Genomic DNA, 19,971 nt, shown 5'->3' on the forward strand with positions numbered 1-19,971 from the left:
TCATCATTTTATACACAGTAGTCGAGAGGAGTGGTTGTTTTTTGGTCTTTGCAGCAGGAAGCACCTCCCTTCGATTACGGTTCAAAGTACCTACTAAAGTTGTGGATGCTGCCCTCAGATGGTTCGCAAGGCTTAGCGAAGTAAAGTAACTGTCAGTAGTGACATTCAAACTTTTGCCTAAGTATGATCCCATAAGCCTAAGAACAACATTTTCACTTATGCCTTGGTTAGCTGGTTGAAGGGGATCAGCACCAGTGTATGAGAATCCATTCACTATGTATTTACTAGAAACACCTATAAGTAACCAGAATTTTATGCCAAACTTATCTGGCTTGCTTGCAATATATTGTGTGAATGGGCATCTTGTTTTAGATGGCAAAAGTTGTTCATCAACTGTAAGATAAGGTTCTGGTTTATAGCATGACACACTGTTTTCTATGAAAGCATTTCAAGTATCTGAGACAAGAGCAAATTTGTCAGCCTTGAGGCATTCAGGTCTAGTGGACTTGGTGTCAAACCTCATATACTTCATTATTTCGATAACTCTGTTTCGTCCCATAGTTTGTCTGAAAAACGGAGGACCCCATACTGTTGACCATAGGCTTTTGAGACGAAAATTCTTTGCCCCATACACTCCTCTTGCATACATTATGGTGACAAAAGCATCAAGCTCTTCAGTGTCTACTGTCCAGGAATCGTCTTGTGTTCGACGACAAGCCTCAGCTTCAGTACAGTGCTTGATGTGGCGCATCATGGAAGCACTGAAAATTAACCGCCAAGCACTAAGAAGTTTCCCACTTTGAGTTTTCCTTTTAGCATATGATGTTGGTCCTGATCTCTCCCACAAAATGTTATGACTTTTGTAGACGACCTGAAAACATATGAAAAAAGAACAGTACTTTTAGAACGTGTAATGTACTGATATTATATGAGTATATATGTTCTTGTAATTTTAAAAACTAAAACTATATACAAAGAGCAGAAATATTACTGACCTGCATTAGAACTCACTGGTACAATTTTCCACACAGTCCCATCTTTTGCTGTTTCTTTTTGTTTAGTAGGTTGCCCAGTATCAGTTTTTGACTGACTTCCGGGGGAAGCAAATGTTGTCCGGGTTGTTGATCTTATAGAGCTAGAATTTGGAACATCAGAAGGCATGCTGGATATAGAAGCTTCATTTTCCCCTAAATTTAACAGAAAACTGTCCTTGGCTGTGTTTACATCATCACATTCGTTGCATGAATCACGTTCTTCATCTGCACACACTGGAACTACTAGACTTTCTTCATTGTCCTGATCGCTGTCAGAAAACTCAAATTCTTCACCTGAACTTTTATCTTCTATTTTTCTCAGTTCTGCTAGTATTTCAGGGTCTGTTAGCCACTTCTTGTATTCATAGGTCATGACTGCAAGGACGACTCTCAGATACCGTCACAACAGACAATAACTGAAATCCTTACATCAGCTAACCAACAATCAGCGCTGGATTGAATGACATTGTTGTCGCACATTTGAACAACAGAGGGGCAACAGTTCATGTGATTTCATATGCAGTATTGCAAAGAAGTAGCCTCTAAATACAAATAAATGTTGGAGGGCCAAATTGGCCCCGCCGTCCTTCTAGGTGGTAAGCTTCATATTTCACAACCTAATAAAAATAGGACACTCCAAAATGCGGTGGTTAATATTTCATATGACTGATGAAAAGTCACAAAATATCAAGTCAGTCGAACTTACGATTTGCTCAGAAAACAAGTGAAAAGATCGAAAAGGGGCCAATTTGGCCCCTCAGTCCTTCTAGTGCTAAAGGACACAAAGCCAAGGACCCAGAAGTCACTAAATATCTTGAAGTGCCTCTGTCACAGATCTACGAAAATGGACAGGGCACAACTGCGTCAGTGTTCAAGGGCTTTTTTTAGGCTTGTGGCTAGACTATGGGTGTGCAGTATGGATCTTCAAGATCTTCTTACCTGAAGAACATTGACATTACACACCAAAAGGAGATCAGGCTGGCCACGAGTGTTAACAGGACAATTGCCCAATTCACGGAGGGAGGTGATTTTGATGCTGCAATCAAGGATGGATCTAAAAGGAGGACTCCATTTATTGCTCTGTTGTTTTCTCTGATTGTTTCCTTGAGATATGATTGCTTCAAGACTTCACTAGCTTGGATGCAGGATTATTGTGGTCTTGCAGAAACTGGAGCAGATGAAACAAGTTGTGTGTGACTGCTAAATTCCTCAGCTGTTCCAACTCCCTGAGTGCACTTCACTCTCTACAGCATTTGTACTCAGCAGGTAAAGTAGTCCAGGATATCCAGAATGACATTCTCCATTTGCAAAGGCTGCGGAAAGTGATGTCTTCATGGTGAGTGCCAGGGCATATCTACATCTACTCTGTGCAAACCACTGTGAGGGGCATGGCAGAGGCTACATCCCATTGTACCAGTTATTAGGGTTTCTTCCTATTCCATTCATGTACGGAGTGTGGGAAGAATGATTGTTTGAATGCCTCTGTGCATGCAGTAATTGTTCTAATCTCGTCCTCATGATCCCTATGCGAGTGATATGTAGGGAGCTGTAATAAATTCCTGAAGTAATCATTTAAAACTGGATCTTGAAACTTTGTTAATGGACTTTCTTGTGATAGTTCATATCTATCTCCAAGAATCTTCCAGTTCAGCTCCTTCAGTACCTCTGTGACACTCTCCCACAGATTAAACAAACCTGTTACCATTTAAGCTGCCCTTCTCTGTATACGTTTAATATCTCCTGTTAGTCCTATTTGGTTCTGGTCCCACACACTTCAGCAATATTCTAGACCCGGTCACACGGTTGACTGTACTTCCCCAGTATTCTACCAATAAACCGAAGTCTACCACCTGCTTTACCCATGACTGAACCTATGTGATCATTCCATTTCAGATCCCTACAAATTGTTATACCTAGGTATTTGTATGAGTAGGCTGATTCCAGCAGTGAGTTGTTGATATTATAGTCATAGGATACTACATTTTATCATTTTGTGAAGTGAACAATTTTACATTTCTGAACATTTAGAGCAACTTGCCAATCTCTGCAGCACATTGAAGTCTCATCAAGATCTGACAACATTTATGCAGCTTTTTACAGGTAGTACTTCATTATAGATGCCGCAGTTATCTATAATGAGGTAAAAATGCCTGATTTTACTATTAATATTGTCCGCAATGTCATTAATATACGACATGAACAGCAAAGGTCCCAACACATTTCCCTGAGGCACACCCAAGTTACTTCTACATCTGATGATGACTCTCCATCCAAGATAACATGCTGTGTCCTTCCTACCAAAAAATCTGCAGTCCAGTCACAAATTTCACTTGATACCTCATATGATCATACTTTCGGCAGTTAGCGTAGGTGTGATGATGAGTCAAATGCTTTTCGGAAATCAAGAAATACTGCATCTGCTTGGTTGCCTTGATCAAAAGCTTCCAGTATGTCATGTGAGAAAAGTGCCAGTTGGGTTTCACATGATTGATGTTTTCAGAATCCAAGCTAGTTGGCATTGAGAAAGTCACTCTGTTCAAGTTACCTCATTATGCCTGAGATCAGAATATGATATAAGATTCTACAACAAATCAGTGTCAAGGATGTTGGATGGAAGTTTTGTGGCTCACTTCTACTATCCTTCGTGTAGTGTGACCTGTGCCTTTTTTCAAGAACCGGGCACAGTTTTTTGTGAGGGAGATCTACAATAGATTTTAGTATAGAATCTGATAGGGATCCAACAGGCCCTGGAGTCCTTTTCAGTTTTAACCATTGCTGTTGTTTCTCAACACCACTGACACTAATACTTATTTCATTCATCATTTCAGTGGTACAAGGATTAAATTGGGGCAATTGTCCTGGGTTTTCCTTGGTAAAGGAACATTAAAAATGGAGTTAAGCATTTCATAGGTATTAAGGGACCAAAATGGTGGCCGACGCAGCCAAGGACTCAAGTCGTGATACTCCGATACATATTAAAACATAAAGTGAAGCAATTATCACCTCATTGTTGTGGTGCAGTGTCATGTGTTGATGATAAGAAGAGTGGCTATAAGTAGCAGATATTTTTTAGTAAGCTGTGTCTGCTAAAGTCAACAACTCAGCCATGGTGTACCTTATTCCAGCCATGCCGGTGGGATGATGTCCTTCTGTCGTCTCATCTTCACATGGAACACAGCCCTTTGACACAGGGCTTCTTGCTCTGGCAAAAGGAAACTTGAATGTGTAATGCTTGTGACATACAGATCACAGTGGCCTACACTTTAGTATACAGTGTTTTATATTCAGAGAAGAGGGTGGGAGCATATTTCTCAAAAGATGTGCCCTCTCTTTTAACTAACACTCAAATGAATGTGGTATCACTTTCCAGGTTTCATGAAATTTCCGATTTGTTCCCAAAAATTTTAGGAAGCAAGTTTTAACGTGTTGTCATAGTGACTGGCACATTCATGTTAGTGATCAGCCAGCTGCATTTCCTTGCGTAGTTCTTTTAGGTTTCCTCTTATATTACTTGTGTTTTAATTGCCGTGTTTAGAACATTTATTTGTGTAAGACTTAATCTTCCTTGTTTTGTGATGTTTTTAACCACATTTATTCCTCATAGTATTTGTAAGGGCATTGGTAATATCACCATTCATTTGAGTGCCCAGAACACACACACACACACACACACACACACACACACATTAGCAGACCAGTGACTGAATAACACACACGCTTCAAAACAATGACATCCAGGGAAAGCCATTGTAGTGGTTCCTGAGGACCATATTTATTAGTTTTAATACACAGTAAGTTGATTAACAGTCAAAATGGTTACAAATATGAACATAATTTGTTGTCAGCCTAAGTACCAATAAAACATTTTCTCTTCACTGTAAAAAGTTTCTTTCAGCTTACTAAGGAATTTTGAGTAGGATGTTGTTCCAAATATTTTTATAAGTCTGTTCCAAGATGTTCAGTGATGTAGTAGCCTGAAGCTTAGTTTTATCAACATCCAGAGCATAGAATTTGTACCAAATTGTATCAATGATTTTGTTTCATATTCATCCTCATTTGAATTTAGTACCTCATTAAGTAATGGTCAGAATTTTATATTAACATATATGAAAAAGCCAATACAATCTGTGGGAACTCTGTCCATGTACTGTTTTTTCAGAAGGGCACTTGAACCATTTCCAAACTAAAAAAGGGCCTGTATTTTTAACCAGGTGACAGATTATCTTGATATGCATAAGTCAAGTATTTGCTTTGGAACTACATATACTTGATTGGAATGGTACAGAGATGATTAACATGGCTTTACACAAGGATGACCAGCAAAATTATGAAGTGTTCCCCATTTTTGCCGCACCTGAAGCACCTCAGCTCTAAAGGCTTTAAACATCATAAAGTGTCCTAGTTGCAGACACATACATACATCCCCTCCCTGTTGCTATTTTACAGCTTGCAGCTGGACCATGGCCATATTGTATATGACTCTGTACAACAATTCTGTTTATATGACTTAGACTCCACTTTTCATGAGGGCATTAGATTGGTGACAGGGGTCCTCAGGGAAAGCCCTATACCAAGTTTCTTTTCTGAGGCAGGGGAACTGCCCCTAGCCATCTGTCAAAAGTACCTCCTGGTGCGACTCACATATAAGATACTGTCAGTCCCACAGTCTACAGCCTTTAATCTTCCTCAATCAAAACATAATAGTTCATCACATATTAAAACATAAAGTGAAGCAATTATTTTGTGCTGGGTACCAGACAATGTGGCAATCCAAGACAATGGGTAAGCTGACATGTTAGCAAGAGATGTGCACAATGAAAATAATGTACTGCTCTGTGGTCTCTTCTTATGTGCTGTTGCCTTATTGCTGAGAAAGAGAATTATGTATCTATGAGAGACTGTGTGGCTGGAGGTACAAAGTAATAAATGAAGAGTGGTTATGCCTACAGTTCAGTAATGGTGAATATGATAGATGGAAAGAAATACCTGTAATATGACTGAGAAAAATGCACCATCCTCTGACACAGGCACACCTCCTCCGGCAGAGGATCCACCAATGTGCAGTGTTGTGATGTACCATTGTCATAGCACCGTATTTTACATGATTGTGTTTCATATTTTGACAAGAGACCAGCAATTTTTTTTTTTATAACAATTCATCCACTGTTCTAAATATCAATGAGATGAGTTTCAGTAAGGTTTTAAGATTTTGTATGTTGTGTGCACTCTTCATCATGTTGTTGGGTTGGTTATTTTAGTGGATCTCAGATTAACTGTTTCATCCCTTCTTAGTCAGTGATCAAGCCAGCCACAGTTATCAGAATAATAGTTTTACATATTTGATTGTTTGTCCATTTCTTTTTTTAATATAAATTTTTAAACAAACACTCAGGTTTTGTTTAAGCACTTTTAACATTCGTGTATAGAACTGTTAATCAGTATTTACTTGTTCCCATTCTCACAGCTCTTTCTGTATTTTCATTGGTGGTCAGCTGCACACACGTACTGGAGAATAACTTAAAGCAATTTTTTGAACTAATCCTTGTTTTATTTAGTATTTTGTCATGACTATCTTATAGCTTTATTTAAGCAAGTCGCCGAAGTGGCATCAAATCGAAAGACTTGCACCTGGCAGACGGTCTACTCCGATGGGAGGCCCTAGTCACATGACATTTATTTTTTATTTAAGCTTGAGGAAAGAGTGTGAAAGTAAATGTAGGTGTGCTTGCTCCCATGCATTATTTTTGCTATCAATTTTAATATATTGATGAGCAACCACCCCTGTGTTGTCATTGCCAGACACATTTAAAATGTCTAATATGTGTGTGTCCATGCACTGTTGCCAAAGACGAATGCTTATGAGAAAGATTTTGTTCTAACTAAGCTCACTTTAGTTTGTTTTCTGCAAGGACAACGATAACCATTCCATTGAGGGCCGTAAAACTAATATCATCATCCTACTAATCACCACCACCATCACTTAGGTTAGAAAATTGCTTTCCAGTTCAAGGCTGAGCTTTGTGGAATTGTCATTTCCGTATGTCTCATTTTCTAGAACTGTATATAAACTCACCAGGCAAAAAGTTAGTCACCTCAATACGTGCACAGATGAATTGTCACACTTTATGTATTATGCAGAGATCGAGTAATGTGCCTCACTGCACACATGCTGCCTCTGTGAGCATAAGGCCAAAGTGATTGCTGCAATGCTGTACATAAACTTGGGTAGATATAAGGACACGAGAGAATGGCAAAAAGGGACATTCATGTTTGACCACGCAGATGATCATACAATGTCTGAAGTTGCTGAATTTGTTAGTGTTTTGCAATGAACTGTTCAACATGTCTACAATTAGTGGTGTAACACACATGGCCACAAAACACAATGTGAGAATTGTTGTCAGGAAAAGGTTCTGACTGAGAGGTACCAGAGATGCATTTCGCATCTTGTGAATCAAAATCGCTTTCACACCCAACACAGATTTCTACAGGCAATGATGCTATTCAATCTGTATCTTGAGCAAGCAGTAAAGGAAATGAAATAAAAGTTCGAAGTAAGTATTGAAATCCAAGGAGAAGACATAAAAACTTTGAGGTTTACCGATGACATTGTAATTCTGTCAGAGACAGCAAAGGTCTTGGAAGAGCATTTGAATGGAATGGACAGTATCTTGAAAGGAGGATATAAGTTGAACATCAACAAAAGCAAAACGAGGATAAGGGAATGTAGTCGAATTAAGTCAGGTGATGCTGCAGGAATTAGATTAGGAAATGAGACACTTAAAGTAGTAAAGGAGTTTTGCTATTTGGGGAGCAAAGTAACTGATGATGGTCGAAGTAGAGAGAATATAAAATGTAGACTGGCAACGGCAAGGAAAGCGTTTCTGAAGAAGAGAAATTTGTTAACATTGAGTATAGATTTAAGTGTCAGGAACTCGTTTCTGAAAGTATTTGTATGGAGTGTAGCCAGGTATGGAAGTGAAACATGGACGATAAATAGTTTAGACAAGAAGAGAATAGAAACTTTCGAAATGTGGTGTTACAGAAGAATACTGAAGATTAGATGGGTAGATCACATAACTAATGAGGAGGTATTGAATAGAATTGGGTAGAAGAGGAGTTTGTGGCACAACTTGACTAGAAGGAGGAATCAGTTGGTAGGACATGTTCTGAGGCATCAAGGGATCACCAACTTAGTACTGGAGGGCAGCGTGGAGGGTAAAAATCATAGAGGGGGACCAAGAGATGAATACACTAAGCAGATTCAGAAGGATGTAGGCTGCAGTAGGTACTGGGAGATGAAGAGGCTTGCACAGGATAGAGTAGCATGGAGAGCTGCATCAAACCAGTCTCAGGACTGAAGACCACAACAACATGAGTGAAGGCCCATTCCGACCTGTTAGTGAGAGAACGTTGTAACAGGAACTGCATGCATGAAGATGACAACAGCAAAGTTCATCAGGCTGGAAGAATATGTGACTGGTTTTGTGAACACTCTTCCAGCATGTTACTTCTTGATAGGCCTGCAAAATCATCAGATTGTGAACCCCCATAGAAAGTCTGTGGGACAGGGTAGAACATCAGGTGATACTACATCAGCATCCACCCAGTTGTGTGATTAAATCCTCGATCAGTGGCAACAAACCTGCACAACCTTGTGGACTCACATCCTAACTGAATCTAGGCAGTTTTCAAATCAAGGGGCAGAGTACAGGGTATTAAATGATGCTTGTATTCATTTCTTTAGGGATGACTAATTTTTTGTCCAGTGAGCTTGAGATAATCACAGATTCACATGATGGCGAGTTGTGTCAAAACAGTCTGAACGTTCTGGAAGATAGAACAACACAGTCAGATAGTTGATGCTGATGGTGAAATTTCAGAATCTGTACACTGAAGTGTTATCAGTGACTAAATGTTGCTCTTGAACTGTTTATATGTACATAGCTGTACATTTCTGTTCCAGGTACCTGTTACAATTATTCACAGAAGCCGGCTGCATTGAGTGGGCATTGGTAATATCTGTCTTGCTGCGAGATGCTCTGGCTGTTGTACGTATCACTAACAGCACTCGCTCTACAGAACATTCCTATGAAGCTGTCCTGAGGGTAAAGAATGGTCTTGTTAGTCTGTGTCAGTGGAGCAGCAGTGAATGGTATGGAGTTTCATGTTTATTACTTCTGTGTAGAATGGTGTTATAAACAGAAGTTACGAGGGTCAGTCAAAAAGTAATGCCTCCTATTTTTTTTCTACGTTTAATTGTCAGGAAATTTAAATGCAATTACATAGGTTGAAAACCACAACATTGAGGATCATTTTGTCATTTTTCAATGTAATCTCCGCCCATCTCTACAGTTTTGGTCCATCTTTGAACAAGGGCATGTATCCCAGCACGGTAAAAATCACAGCTCTGCTTCCTAAGCCATTGACGCACGGATGTTTTGACGGCCTCCTCATCTTCAAAATGAATCCCACGATGAGCTTCTTTTAGTGGCCCGAACAGATGGAAGTCTGATGGTGCCAGGTCAGGGCTGTATGGGGGATGAGGCAAAACTTCCCATCCAATTTTGACAATCTCGTCAGAGGTGTGACGACTGGTGTGTGGTCTTGCATTGTCATGCAAAAGAAGAACATCTGCCATTGATTTTGTTGGGCGATCTCGCTGAAGACGTGCTTTAAGTTTGTTGAGGGTTGTGACGTATTGAACAGAATTTATTGTGCATCCCTGCTCCAAAAAATCAATCAGAATCACACCCTCTGTATCCCAGAAAACTGTTGCCATAACTTTCCCTGCCGATCGCACAGTTTTGAATTTTTTCTTCCTCGGCGAGCTTGTGTGACGCCACTCCATTGACTGCCTCTTTGATTCGGGTTCAAAAAAATGCACCCATGTTTCGTCCCCGGTCACAATTTTTTTCAGAAACTCATCTCCCTCCAAATGGAAGCGCTGCAAGTGTTGGGAGGCTATTGTTTTCCTTGCCTCTTTATTCTGATCGGTTAACATTCTTGGAACCCACCGTGCACAAACTTTTGAGTACCCCAATTGTTTAATAATCGTGATCACACTGCCTTTACTAAGAGAAATAATGCGACACACTTCATCTGCAGTCACCCGACGGTCACCACGAATGATGTCATCAACTTTCTGAATGTTGTGTGGAGTCACTGCACTCACCGGCCTGCCGCTCCGCTTTTCGTCAGTCAACGGTGTTTGCCCTTCAGCTTCCTTACAACGACGAACCCATCGTCTAACAGTGCTGACATCCACTGTCACAACACCATACACCTTCTTCAGTCTTTCATGAATGCGTATGGGTGTTTCACCTTCTGCATTCAAGAATTCAATCACACAACGCTGTCGCAAACGAACATCGATGTCGGCCATCTTACAAACTTCTGCTGTGCTGCCACCTGTTGACACAGAAAGTTACTACTGCAGTGGATTGCAGAAGAAGGTTTGAGGAATGGCGCCAAATTCAAATTTTTCACTTAACTTAATTTCTTTAAGTAGAAAAAAAATGGGAGGCATTACTTTTTGACCGACCCTCGTAGAATACAGCTTGTTTGAAAAAGAATGACCTGATTTTAACCATATATATTTGCTGATGGACAAATGCTACAGAAATAAGGACAAATTATAAAAATGTTCGTGAAACCTTGAGTACTTTTCTTAGGTTATTTTGCTATATTTTTCTTGTTTAGTTGCACTGTGGCCTACTGTGGATATTCTGGGAAGCAGATGTGTAGAAAGATGGGCATGGCCTAGAATTGTGGAGAAATGTATTGATTGAGCACTTGCCCACAAAAGGCAGAGGTCCTGAGTTTGAGTCTCAGTCCGGCACACAGTTTTAATCTGCCAGGAAGTGCTTTGGTAATATTTATAGCCTCATTCTAAATTAAAATGGTGTCCAGTGAACACAAGCCTTTTTGCATGTTGCAGTGGAACAAGTGTGCCTAAGTAATTGCATTCAGCATACTTTTTGTCATTGTTTTGGGACTGTTCCACATTCAGTGAAAAACATTTGTTATACCTGTTACCATTTAACTTCTAGCAATGAAGTAACATTTTTGTGTTATCAATAAAGGTTACCTGCATAAGATGTTAACAAGAGGACTACAGAACACAAAGGAAAACATTGACCATGAAATAGATTTATTTAAAATGATGATAACAAAGTGTCCAGAATGAACTATCTTGAAATGAGATGATTGCCTTTCTCCACGATTTGAGAAGGATTCTGTGACTTCATATTCCAGCAGCTTAGAACGTCATCAAAATATATTGTAACATTGCACAAACACAATGTCAGGTTTCCCATCAATCAACTTTTCTCTCACTTCCACTTGAAGGAATATACTAAGACACTGAATAACATAGTAATCAGTATAAACACTCGTAAACAAGGTGTACATTAAGATGTAGTCTAAAAGTGAAGTATATATTTGTCACATAAACATTAGAGTGGTCTAGAGCCCAGTGCCTCGGATTATGTAAGGCTGTTTGAACATAACGCAGCACTTGTTGCACCATCTGTGCCAGTGTGAGGCAGCCTCTTTGGGGTACGCCATTGACGCATGCACTGTTTAATTATGCACACGCACTAAAAATGGTTACAACACTCCTTCCCCCTTGGTGAAAAGTGTTCACTGTGGAGATGTCAATGTATTCATCAGAACAGGATGACTGCTGGAACAAGTGTCATGACTTCACAGGAGAGGTGATGGAGGTGCCATATCCATGTCCGCACTAGGGCAGGCACTCTTGTGATCGAGGCTACAGAGAAGACAAAGGCAGCAAAGGCGACAGGCTGTGGAGATGGAGACGCTAACTATTCTTTCTGGTGGTGGCAGCACACAGAATGAAGGTGGTGCAGGAGCTGGAGGGGGTGTGGAGCACACTGTGGAGGCAACCATGGGGCCAGCGTAGTCTCCACCACATGGTTGGTCTCGCATAAGCAGAGCTGGTCATAGTGTCATGATACCAAGCCATTGGAGGTGTGCAAAACGTAGAGGTGGCAGTCTTGGTAGTGATCGATGACAACTGGTGTTTACTTAAGGGCACTGGCCAAACCCATGGGCCCAAATGGAAGAGCCCAGATGGAACTGCTGCAAGGCAGGTGCCGCCAGGTGGACAAGTATTAGCTATGAAGCTGTGTATGGGGCTGGCAGCTGTGAAGCATGCATCTCCACTGGGCTACGATCGTCAACTGAAGTGAACCTTTATGAGCTGAAGGATCTGTCGACAGCTTCTTCAGGAGAAGATTATGTGATATATTTTTTTATGTGAGTTTTGAAAGTACGGACCAACGGCTCTGCATCTCCATTGGAGTGAGTGTGAAATGGAGGGGCTGTAACATGCTGGGTGCCACTCATTGTACAAATATCAATAATTTAGGTAAAGACAGATTGCTACTTACCATAAAGAAAACATGTTAAGTTGCAGACAGGCACAATTAAAAACAGTTACATAAAGCTTTCAGCCACAGCCTTCATCAGTAAAAGAAAGACAAATACCATTCACACGCATAAGCAAGGACACCTCATGCACGCAAGACTGCCAACTCCAGCATCTCAATTCGGAATGCAACTATCATGTGGAATGTAAGCAGCAGTCTGCAGGGGTGTGGAAGGGGAAGGGATAGTAGTGTACGGATGAGGAGAGAGACACTGTCTGGTGGAGTGCGCAGGGATTAGATTGCCAGCAGGTACAGTGTCAGGAGGTTGTGGGGAAGGGAGGTGGGGGAAAAAAGGAGAGTAGTGGGGAAGGCTGGTGGATATGTTGGCAGAGGGTGGGAGATGGGAAGGGGGAGGAGATGATAGGACAGAGGGAATAGAAACTGTTGGGTGGGTGTGGGGGGAGGGGGGGGGGGGGACGGACAGTATGTTATTGTAGGCTGAGGCTGGGATAGTTATGGAAATGAAGAATGTGGTGTAAGGGTAATTCCCATTTACACAGTTCATAAAAGCTGGTGGTGTAAGGAAGGATTAAGATGGCTCAGGTAATGAAGCAACCACTGAAATCAAGTGTGTTCTGTTCAGCTGCATGTTTGACACAGGTGGTCTACTTTGCTCTTGGCCACAGTTTGGCAGTAGCCATTCATCCTGGTGGGTAGCTGGTTTGTAGTCACACCAATATAAAAAGCAGTGCAATGATTGCAGCAGAGCTGGTAAATGACGTGACTGCTTTCACAGGTGTCCCGGCCCCTGATGGGACAGGATAAACATGTAATAGGACTGGAATAGAATGTGCTGGATGGGCGGATTGGGCAGGTTTTGCACCTAGGTCTTCCACAGAGATGGACTAGGATGTTGTAGAGGTTGTGTGGGGGACAAAACACCACTTTAGACAGGGTGGGAAATATCTCGTGTGAGATGTCCCTCATTTCAGGGCATGATGATAGGCAATCAAAGCCCTGGTGAAGGATGTGGTTCGGTTGTTCCAGTCCAGCATAATACTAGGTGATGAAGGGGACACTCCTTTGTGGCCAATTCTTGAGGATGGTGGGAGGATTGGTGGTGTGAGGGCAAATGGTACGGGAGATCTGTTTGCGGACTTGGTCTCTGGGATAATGCCTGTCTATGAAGGCCTTGGTGAGATCCTCAGCATACAGAGCAAGGGAGTTTTTGTCACCGCAGATGTACTGTCTCCGGGTGGCCAGTCTGTATGGGAGGGATTTTTTGGTGTGAAATGGATGACAGCTGTCAAAGTGCAGGTAGTGTAGGTGGTTGATGGGTTTAATGTGGGCATAACTGTGGATGGAGCCATCAGAGAGTAGGAGGTCAACATCTAGGAAGGTGGGTTGAGAAGGACCATGTGAAGCAGGTGGGAGAGAAAGGTGTTGAGGTTGTGAAGGAACGAAGATAGGTTGTCTTGGCCCTAAGTCCAGATCATGAAGATATCATCAATGAACCTGAACCAGACTAGAGGTTTGGTGTTTTAGGAGGGTAGGAAGGTCTCCTCTAGATGGCCCAAAAAAGGTTGGCATAGGATGATGCCATGCAGGTGCATTTCCTTCAAATGAGAAGTAGTTGTGGGTTAGGATAATGTTAGGAAGATGTACAGGGTGAGGCAGTGAAACGGCACGATTTTGTAAAACCACCAAAGATTTATTTACAAGTAAAATCATAATAGTTGAACATGGATCTCAAGTACAAGAGTGGAAATTAAAGATTTAACTTAAAAACAATCATTTTTTAAATATGGTGTCAGTGAGGTGTCGTCCTTGGTTTTGCACACATTGTCTAAGCCTGAGATGAAATTGTCCCATGACGTTTCGTAGCATCTGTACTGGAATGTTGTTAATTTCCTGTCGAATTCGCTCCTTCAGGTCTTCTTTTGTTCTTGGTGGATTTTCCTGGAAGACTTTGCACTTGAGGTAGCCCCAAAGAAAAAAGTCTGGTGCCGTCAGATCTGGTGAACGGGCAGGCCAGGGGAAATCGCCATTCCTGCTGATTAGACGTCGTGGAAATGCAAGTCTGAGCAATTCCATTGAGACATTAGCAGTATGGCTTGTTGCACCATCTTGCTGGAAGAGTGTTTCAGCATCTGGATCATGTCGATCAATTCCAGGCAGACCAAAAATGGTCAACATGTCAGCATAATGTCCAGAGGTTACCGTCACTGTGTTGCCATCTTCATCTTCAAAAAAATAGGGCCCCACGATTCCACGAGATGACATTGCGCACCAGACTGTTACTTTTTCAGAATGGAGAGGTTTTTCATCAAGTTCGTGCGGGTTATCTGAGGACCAATATCTGAAGTTTTGCTTATTTACGTACCCACTAAGATGAAAGTGGGCTTCATCACTCATCCATAAGTTATGCACTCTTTCTTCATTTCGTTCAATAACGTTAAGCATTGACTGGCAAAAGCGTATACGGTTATTGTAGTCATTAGGTTTAAGGGCTTGCACTACCTGAATTTTGTATGGATGATAGTGAAGGTCACTCTTCAAAATCCGTCTTACTGATCGATTGCTGAGACCAAGTTCTGCGCTGTGCCGTCTCGCGGATTTTCGCGGACTTCGTCCCAACGCTTCGCGCACACGATTAATGTTCTCGGGTGTCCGGATTGTTTTTGTGCTGCCGCCTCTTTTCTTTGTTGTGCTAGCAGTAGCTTCAAAGGTTTTAACCCAAAGGAGAATGGCTTTCCTTGATGGCATGGGAGCCCGTGGCGGCAGGTTGAATTCACGACGAAAGGCGCGTTGAGCACCAACCACACTATCCGCGTTTTTGTAATATGCCTTTACGGCATATGCACGTTGCGCACTCGACCAACGCTCCATGGCTACTGAAACTTCCACCACTCTAGACGCCCAAGGTCACTTCCCCCACTCTCGCAACCCCCCTCCGCGCCCGACAACCACTATCGAAATCGTGCCGTTTCACTGCCTCACCCTGTATGAGGAATGAGGTAGTGGGTTTGGAGTCTGAAGGATATTGGGAAAGGTAGTGTCCAATAGTGGTAAGACCATGGGCATGAAGGATGTTGGTGTATAGGGAGATGAGATCAACAGTGATGAGTAGGGATCCAGTACGTAAAGAGGTGGGAATTGTGGTAAGTCAGTGAAGGAAGTGGTTGATGTATTTGATGTGGGAGACCAGGTTACAGGCAGTTGGTTGGAGGTGTTGGTCAGTGAGGGCTGAAATTCCCATACCTCAGTGTTCCTTTTCACCCATGTTGCTGTAAGCTTTTTAATGCATTTGTGTGTATTTTTACATGGTTTCATGTATCTTTGCATATTTTTACGTGTCTGCATATTTATGCATATCTGTGCATGTGTCTGTGTGTCTCTACATATTTTTATGCATCTTTACGCATCTTTTCCCTTATCCAGCTTTTCTCTCAACCATCAATACCTATTTTGTCCATTTATATATTATTCCTATTGCCTGGACACCATTCCTGCCACAATGGATCCTTGCTCCTTCTTTCTGCACCAGTTCAGAAAAGTATCCAGTTTCCTGGTTAAAACCCAGTCCCACATCATGTTTCTCAAATGCTGCCTAGAAATCCCACCAAACAGCGTAACTGTTAAGATTCCTTTCTCTGAATCCCATCCCTCCTTTCACAATGACCTACACCTTTTCAGATTCTGTGAATCCCTGGCCCTCACAAACCTGATACCACAAAAACTCATCTCCACGGCACAGGCATCCCAGAACCATGTCTTCTCCCTCTGCAAGACACTATTACTTTGCAATCCCTACTCCATACATCACATCTGTGAAACTGAATGGGACCATGGGGAAAGGGGGGGGGGGCATGGTGCCTCTCAATGGTTGTTACACTGTGGGCAGGCTGACACAACTCTCGTATGTCATTGTCAATACCTGGCTAAAAGATGTGGCAGGGGGTCAGCAATTTTGTGTGAGAGAAACCCCAATGGTCCTGGTGGAGAAGACACATGATGTCCCACCACAATGTGAACAGGAACATAACCCAGGGCATTACCTCTTCAGCAGCCAACAATAACACACCATCAAGAACAGAGAGGCAGTGGAAGAAAGCGACAATAATTCATCCTGATCAAATGCTGGATTGTGGCAAACCAGCCACAGAGAAAGGGGATCCAAATTAGCATTTTGTGCTGTGAGGCAGAAGTGAATCTCGTAGTTGTAGCATAACAAAAACGGAGCCCAGCATTGCAGGAAATGTGCTGCTTTGTCTGGAATAGCAGCTGAAGGATGAAAAAGAGAAACCAGAGATTCACGATCAGTAATCAAATGGAACTGTATAGGGAAACATGAAAATTTTGAGTGCGTACACAATAGCAAGGGCTGCTTTTTTATGTGTGGTTAGTGCTGTTGTGCCTGGTTCAGGGTTTGGGAAGCACATGCAATAGCATGTTCACAACAGTCCCTGTATTTGTGCAAAAGAACCGTCCCAAGGCCATACTGGGAGACGTCTGTGGCCAAACCAAGATGTTGGCATGGTTGAAAGGTAACAAGCAAAGTGCCGAGTGTAACATTGACTTCAATAGGGTAAAAGCATGCTCACAGGCAGGGTACTAGTGAAAAGGAATACCTTTATGTGAGAGAGCACTAAGAGGCTGGACCACTGTGGCCCCATAAGGAAGAAATTTGTTAGTACGCAATCTTTCTGAGAGAGGCCTGCCATTCTTTGACATTGGGAGGATGCAGCAAAGCTACGATGGCATCAACATGCTGGTGTTAAGGTTTGACCCCAGTACACAAGACTTCAAAACCAAGATAGACAACAGATAGCTGAAAAAATTGCTCTTTGTCCAACTTACATTTCAAACCAGCGACATCCAGTACTGTGAATAAGGCACAGAGGTTCCACAAGTGTTTGTCTGTTGAGGAACTGGAGACCATAGTCATCCAGGTAGTTAATGCACTCTAGCTCAAAGGCCCCATGAATTGTTCCAAAAATCATTGGAAAATAGCAGAGGTGTTAGCTACACCAAATGCCAGGCGCTGGTGTTGGTGTAACCCAAAGTTGGTATTCACTATGGTGAAGCGTTTGGAATCGTAATCCAAGGTAGTTGCAAGTAGGCTTCTCTCAAGTTTATTTTGGAAAAATATTGTTCCCAAGAAAGCTGTGCTAAGACTTCATCCTGATGGGATAAGGAGTATGTATCAATAAGAGACTGTGAATTTATACACATTTTAAAATCGTCACAGGGCTGAAGGTTGCCATTAGGTTTTTTGGCAATTACCAACAGGGTAGACTATTCACTAGACGAGTCATGGGACTGGATAGGTACAAAAAGAAAAAATGGGGGTGTGCCTTCGGTTTCATTGTGATGTTATTCTTGAAATTGGTAGCACACCCTAAACCTTCCTATAACAATGAGGAAAATTCTGAGCAGAGCACGTCTGTATACCAGTTGCACTTGGTCAGAAATAGAGAAACCAAAATTAGAAAGGTCAAAGGCCAGGCAAATGCTTTATATGCTAAGGGAGTAGAAAATGGTCCCAATATGAGTATTTGTTGTTTGTTGTAACCAAAGAGGGACGGGACAATGCTGATGATCCAAGATCCACATAGATTTGAGAATGTAACAAAGTCACTTCTGCACTCATGTCTGTTTGCATTTTTAACATCTTGTCCATAATATGTTCTACAGTATAAGGTTTGTTTGGGGCTGCCATCACTTGGGAACATTGTTCATATCCACGGTCATGTTTGATGAAGGAGATTGAGAGTTGTACGAAACAATAAGGACATTATAGGAGAGGAGCATGTGGCTGCTATTGTGGCACTGACTGGTGTTGCTGTGTAGCATGGTGCTGCCCCATGTGTCGTGGAAACCACGATTGCATGGCTACAGCATCATCTTCCCATGTGAGCTAACTGAAGGCAGCTGATGAAGAGAACCAGTGGTGGCTACTTCACTCCAAGCTTCTATTTTATTTCAAAAGACTTGGAAGTGTTCGAAACATATGTGAGAGAGGGATTTTCACATTGTAAAGCACTTTCATGAACTTCTCTAGGAGGGACCAAGCATAAGGCCATGAAGTTCCCTGCACAAGCTCTGTACGACTGTTGCAGCCACTTTTGACAATGGTAGAAATCAATGCGAGCAGCAGTAACATGAGTATGTTTGCAGTGATAAGTAGAGAGCAACTGACACCTTTCATCAGATGAGAGACTGGCAGGTACCCGAAGATGAGCTGGCTGACACAAAAGATGCTAAACATAAGGATATATCCACGATAGACAGAAAGCCTTATACACATTAGGCTCAGTGACACCAAAAGCTAGGAGATGCTGCCAAAGGCATTTTTTGTATGCACCCCAATCTTCCGCAGAATCATCATATGGAGGAAATTGTGGGGGTTGTGTCAACAGCAGTGAACCCTGGTGCATCAATGATGCTGCCAAAGTGATTAGTGCCATGGAGAGAGCTTGCTGGTGATTGGTGAGAGTGCACTGCTGCTCAACAAGATATTCGAGAATTTCTTCCGCTGACATATTGGCCATAGTGAACTGCAAAATGAACACACATTGTCATCAAAAATATTGTAACTTTGCACAAACACAACATCAAAATTCCCACCGACCAACTTTTATCTCGCTTCCACCTGATGGTATATAATAAGAGACCAAATAACATAGTGATCAGTATAGAGACACACAACTGAGGTGTATGTTAAGGCACAGTCTAACAGTGAAATATATGTTTGTCCCATGAAAATTAGAGCAGCTGAGGGCCGGTGCGCCAGATGATATGAGGCCATATTTGCGCACGGCACAGCACTTTTTGCGCCATCTGTGCCTATACTTGAAGGCCCATGATGTTAAATTATACCTGCTCACTGTATGGGGTTATAACAGACTGACATAAAAGTGTACGACAATTTCCCAATGACACACTGTCTCAACACTGGACAGGGGTCCCAGGACAACAAGATATTTCCCTACATTCTTGACCTCGAAGATTTTCAGCCATAATGTGTGGGAATACATGAAGGAATAGGATATTCATCTTTTAGTTCCTGACCATAAATGAGCTCAAGCAGAATTATAGCAGCAATGACTTGTATAGATGAAGAAATCTTTCATGAAGTGTATGGTAAATTTAGTAGTTGTCTGGCCGGCCGCGGTGGTCTAGCGGTTCTAGGCGCGCAGTCCGGAACCGCGAGACTGCTACGGTTGCAGGTTCGAATCCTGCCTCAGGCATGGATGTGTGTGATGTCCTTAGGTTAGTTAGGTTTAAGTAGTTCTAAGTTCTAGGGGACTGGTGACCACAGATGTTAAGTCCCATAGTGCTCAGAGCCATTTGAACCATTTTTTTAGTAGTTGTCTAAATGTCGTCCATTCTGCTGGTGGGCGACAACCAGAGCAATTGTGATAACACAGCATACAACTTTAAAGCTTCATAAGTATTTTGATGTTTAGCTCTTTTTTCTAGAATTTTTCCACCAGTATGCATAAATAGCTAAATCACCAATGGAAAAATAAATAAAA

At 42.0% G+C, this 19,971-nt stretch overlaps 1 protein-coding gene and 1 non-coding gene across 2 annotated transcripts in view; both read left to right on the top strand.

The window, feature by feature from the left end:
- The window catches only part of LOC126483654 (guanine nucleotide exchange factor subunit Rich), a 291,359-nt gene that overhangs the window by 265,121 nt on the left and 6,267 nt on the right, over positions 1-19,971 (top strand). The window contains exon 22 of the mRNA XM_050106716.1: positions 9,001-9,189. Coding sequence (XP_049962673.1) covers positions 9,001-9,189 — 189 coding nt within the window. The remainder of the gene's footprint in view (positions 1-9,000; positions 9,190-19,971) is intronic.
- On the top strand, positions 5,277-5,381 carry LOC126485638 (U6 spliceosomal RNA). Its single transcript, XR_007588058.1, has one exon. It is a non-coding gene; the product is annotated as a U6 spliceosomal RNA (small nuclear RNA).

The sequence above is a fragment of the Schistocerca serialis genome, chromosome 6 (genome assembly GCF_023864345.2).
Source record: "Schistocerca serialis cubense isolate TAMUIC-IGC-003099 chromosome 6, iqSchSeri2.2, whole genome shotgun sequence".
NCBI lineage: Eukaryota > Metazoa > Arthropoda > Insecta > Orthoptera > Acrididae > Schistocerca > Schistocerca serialis.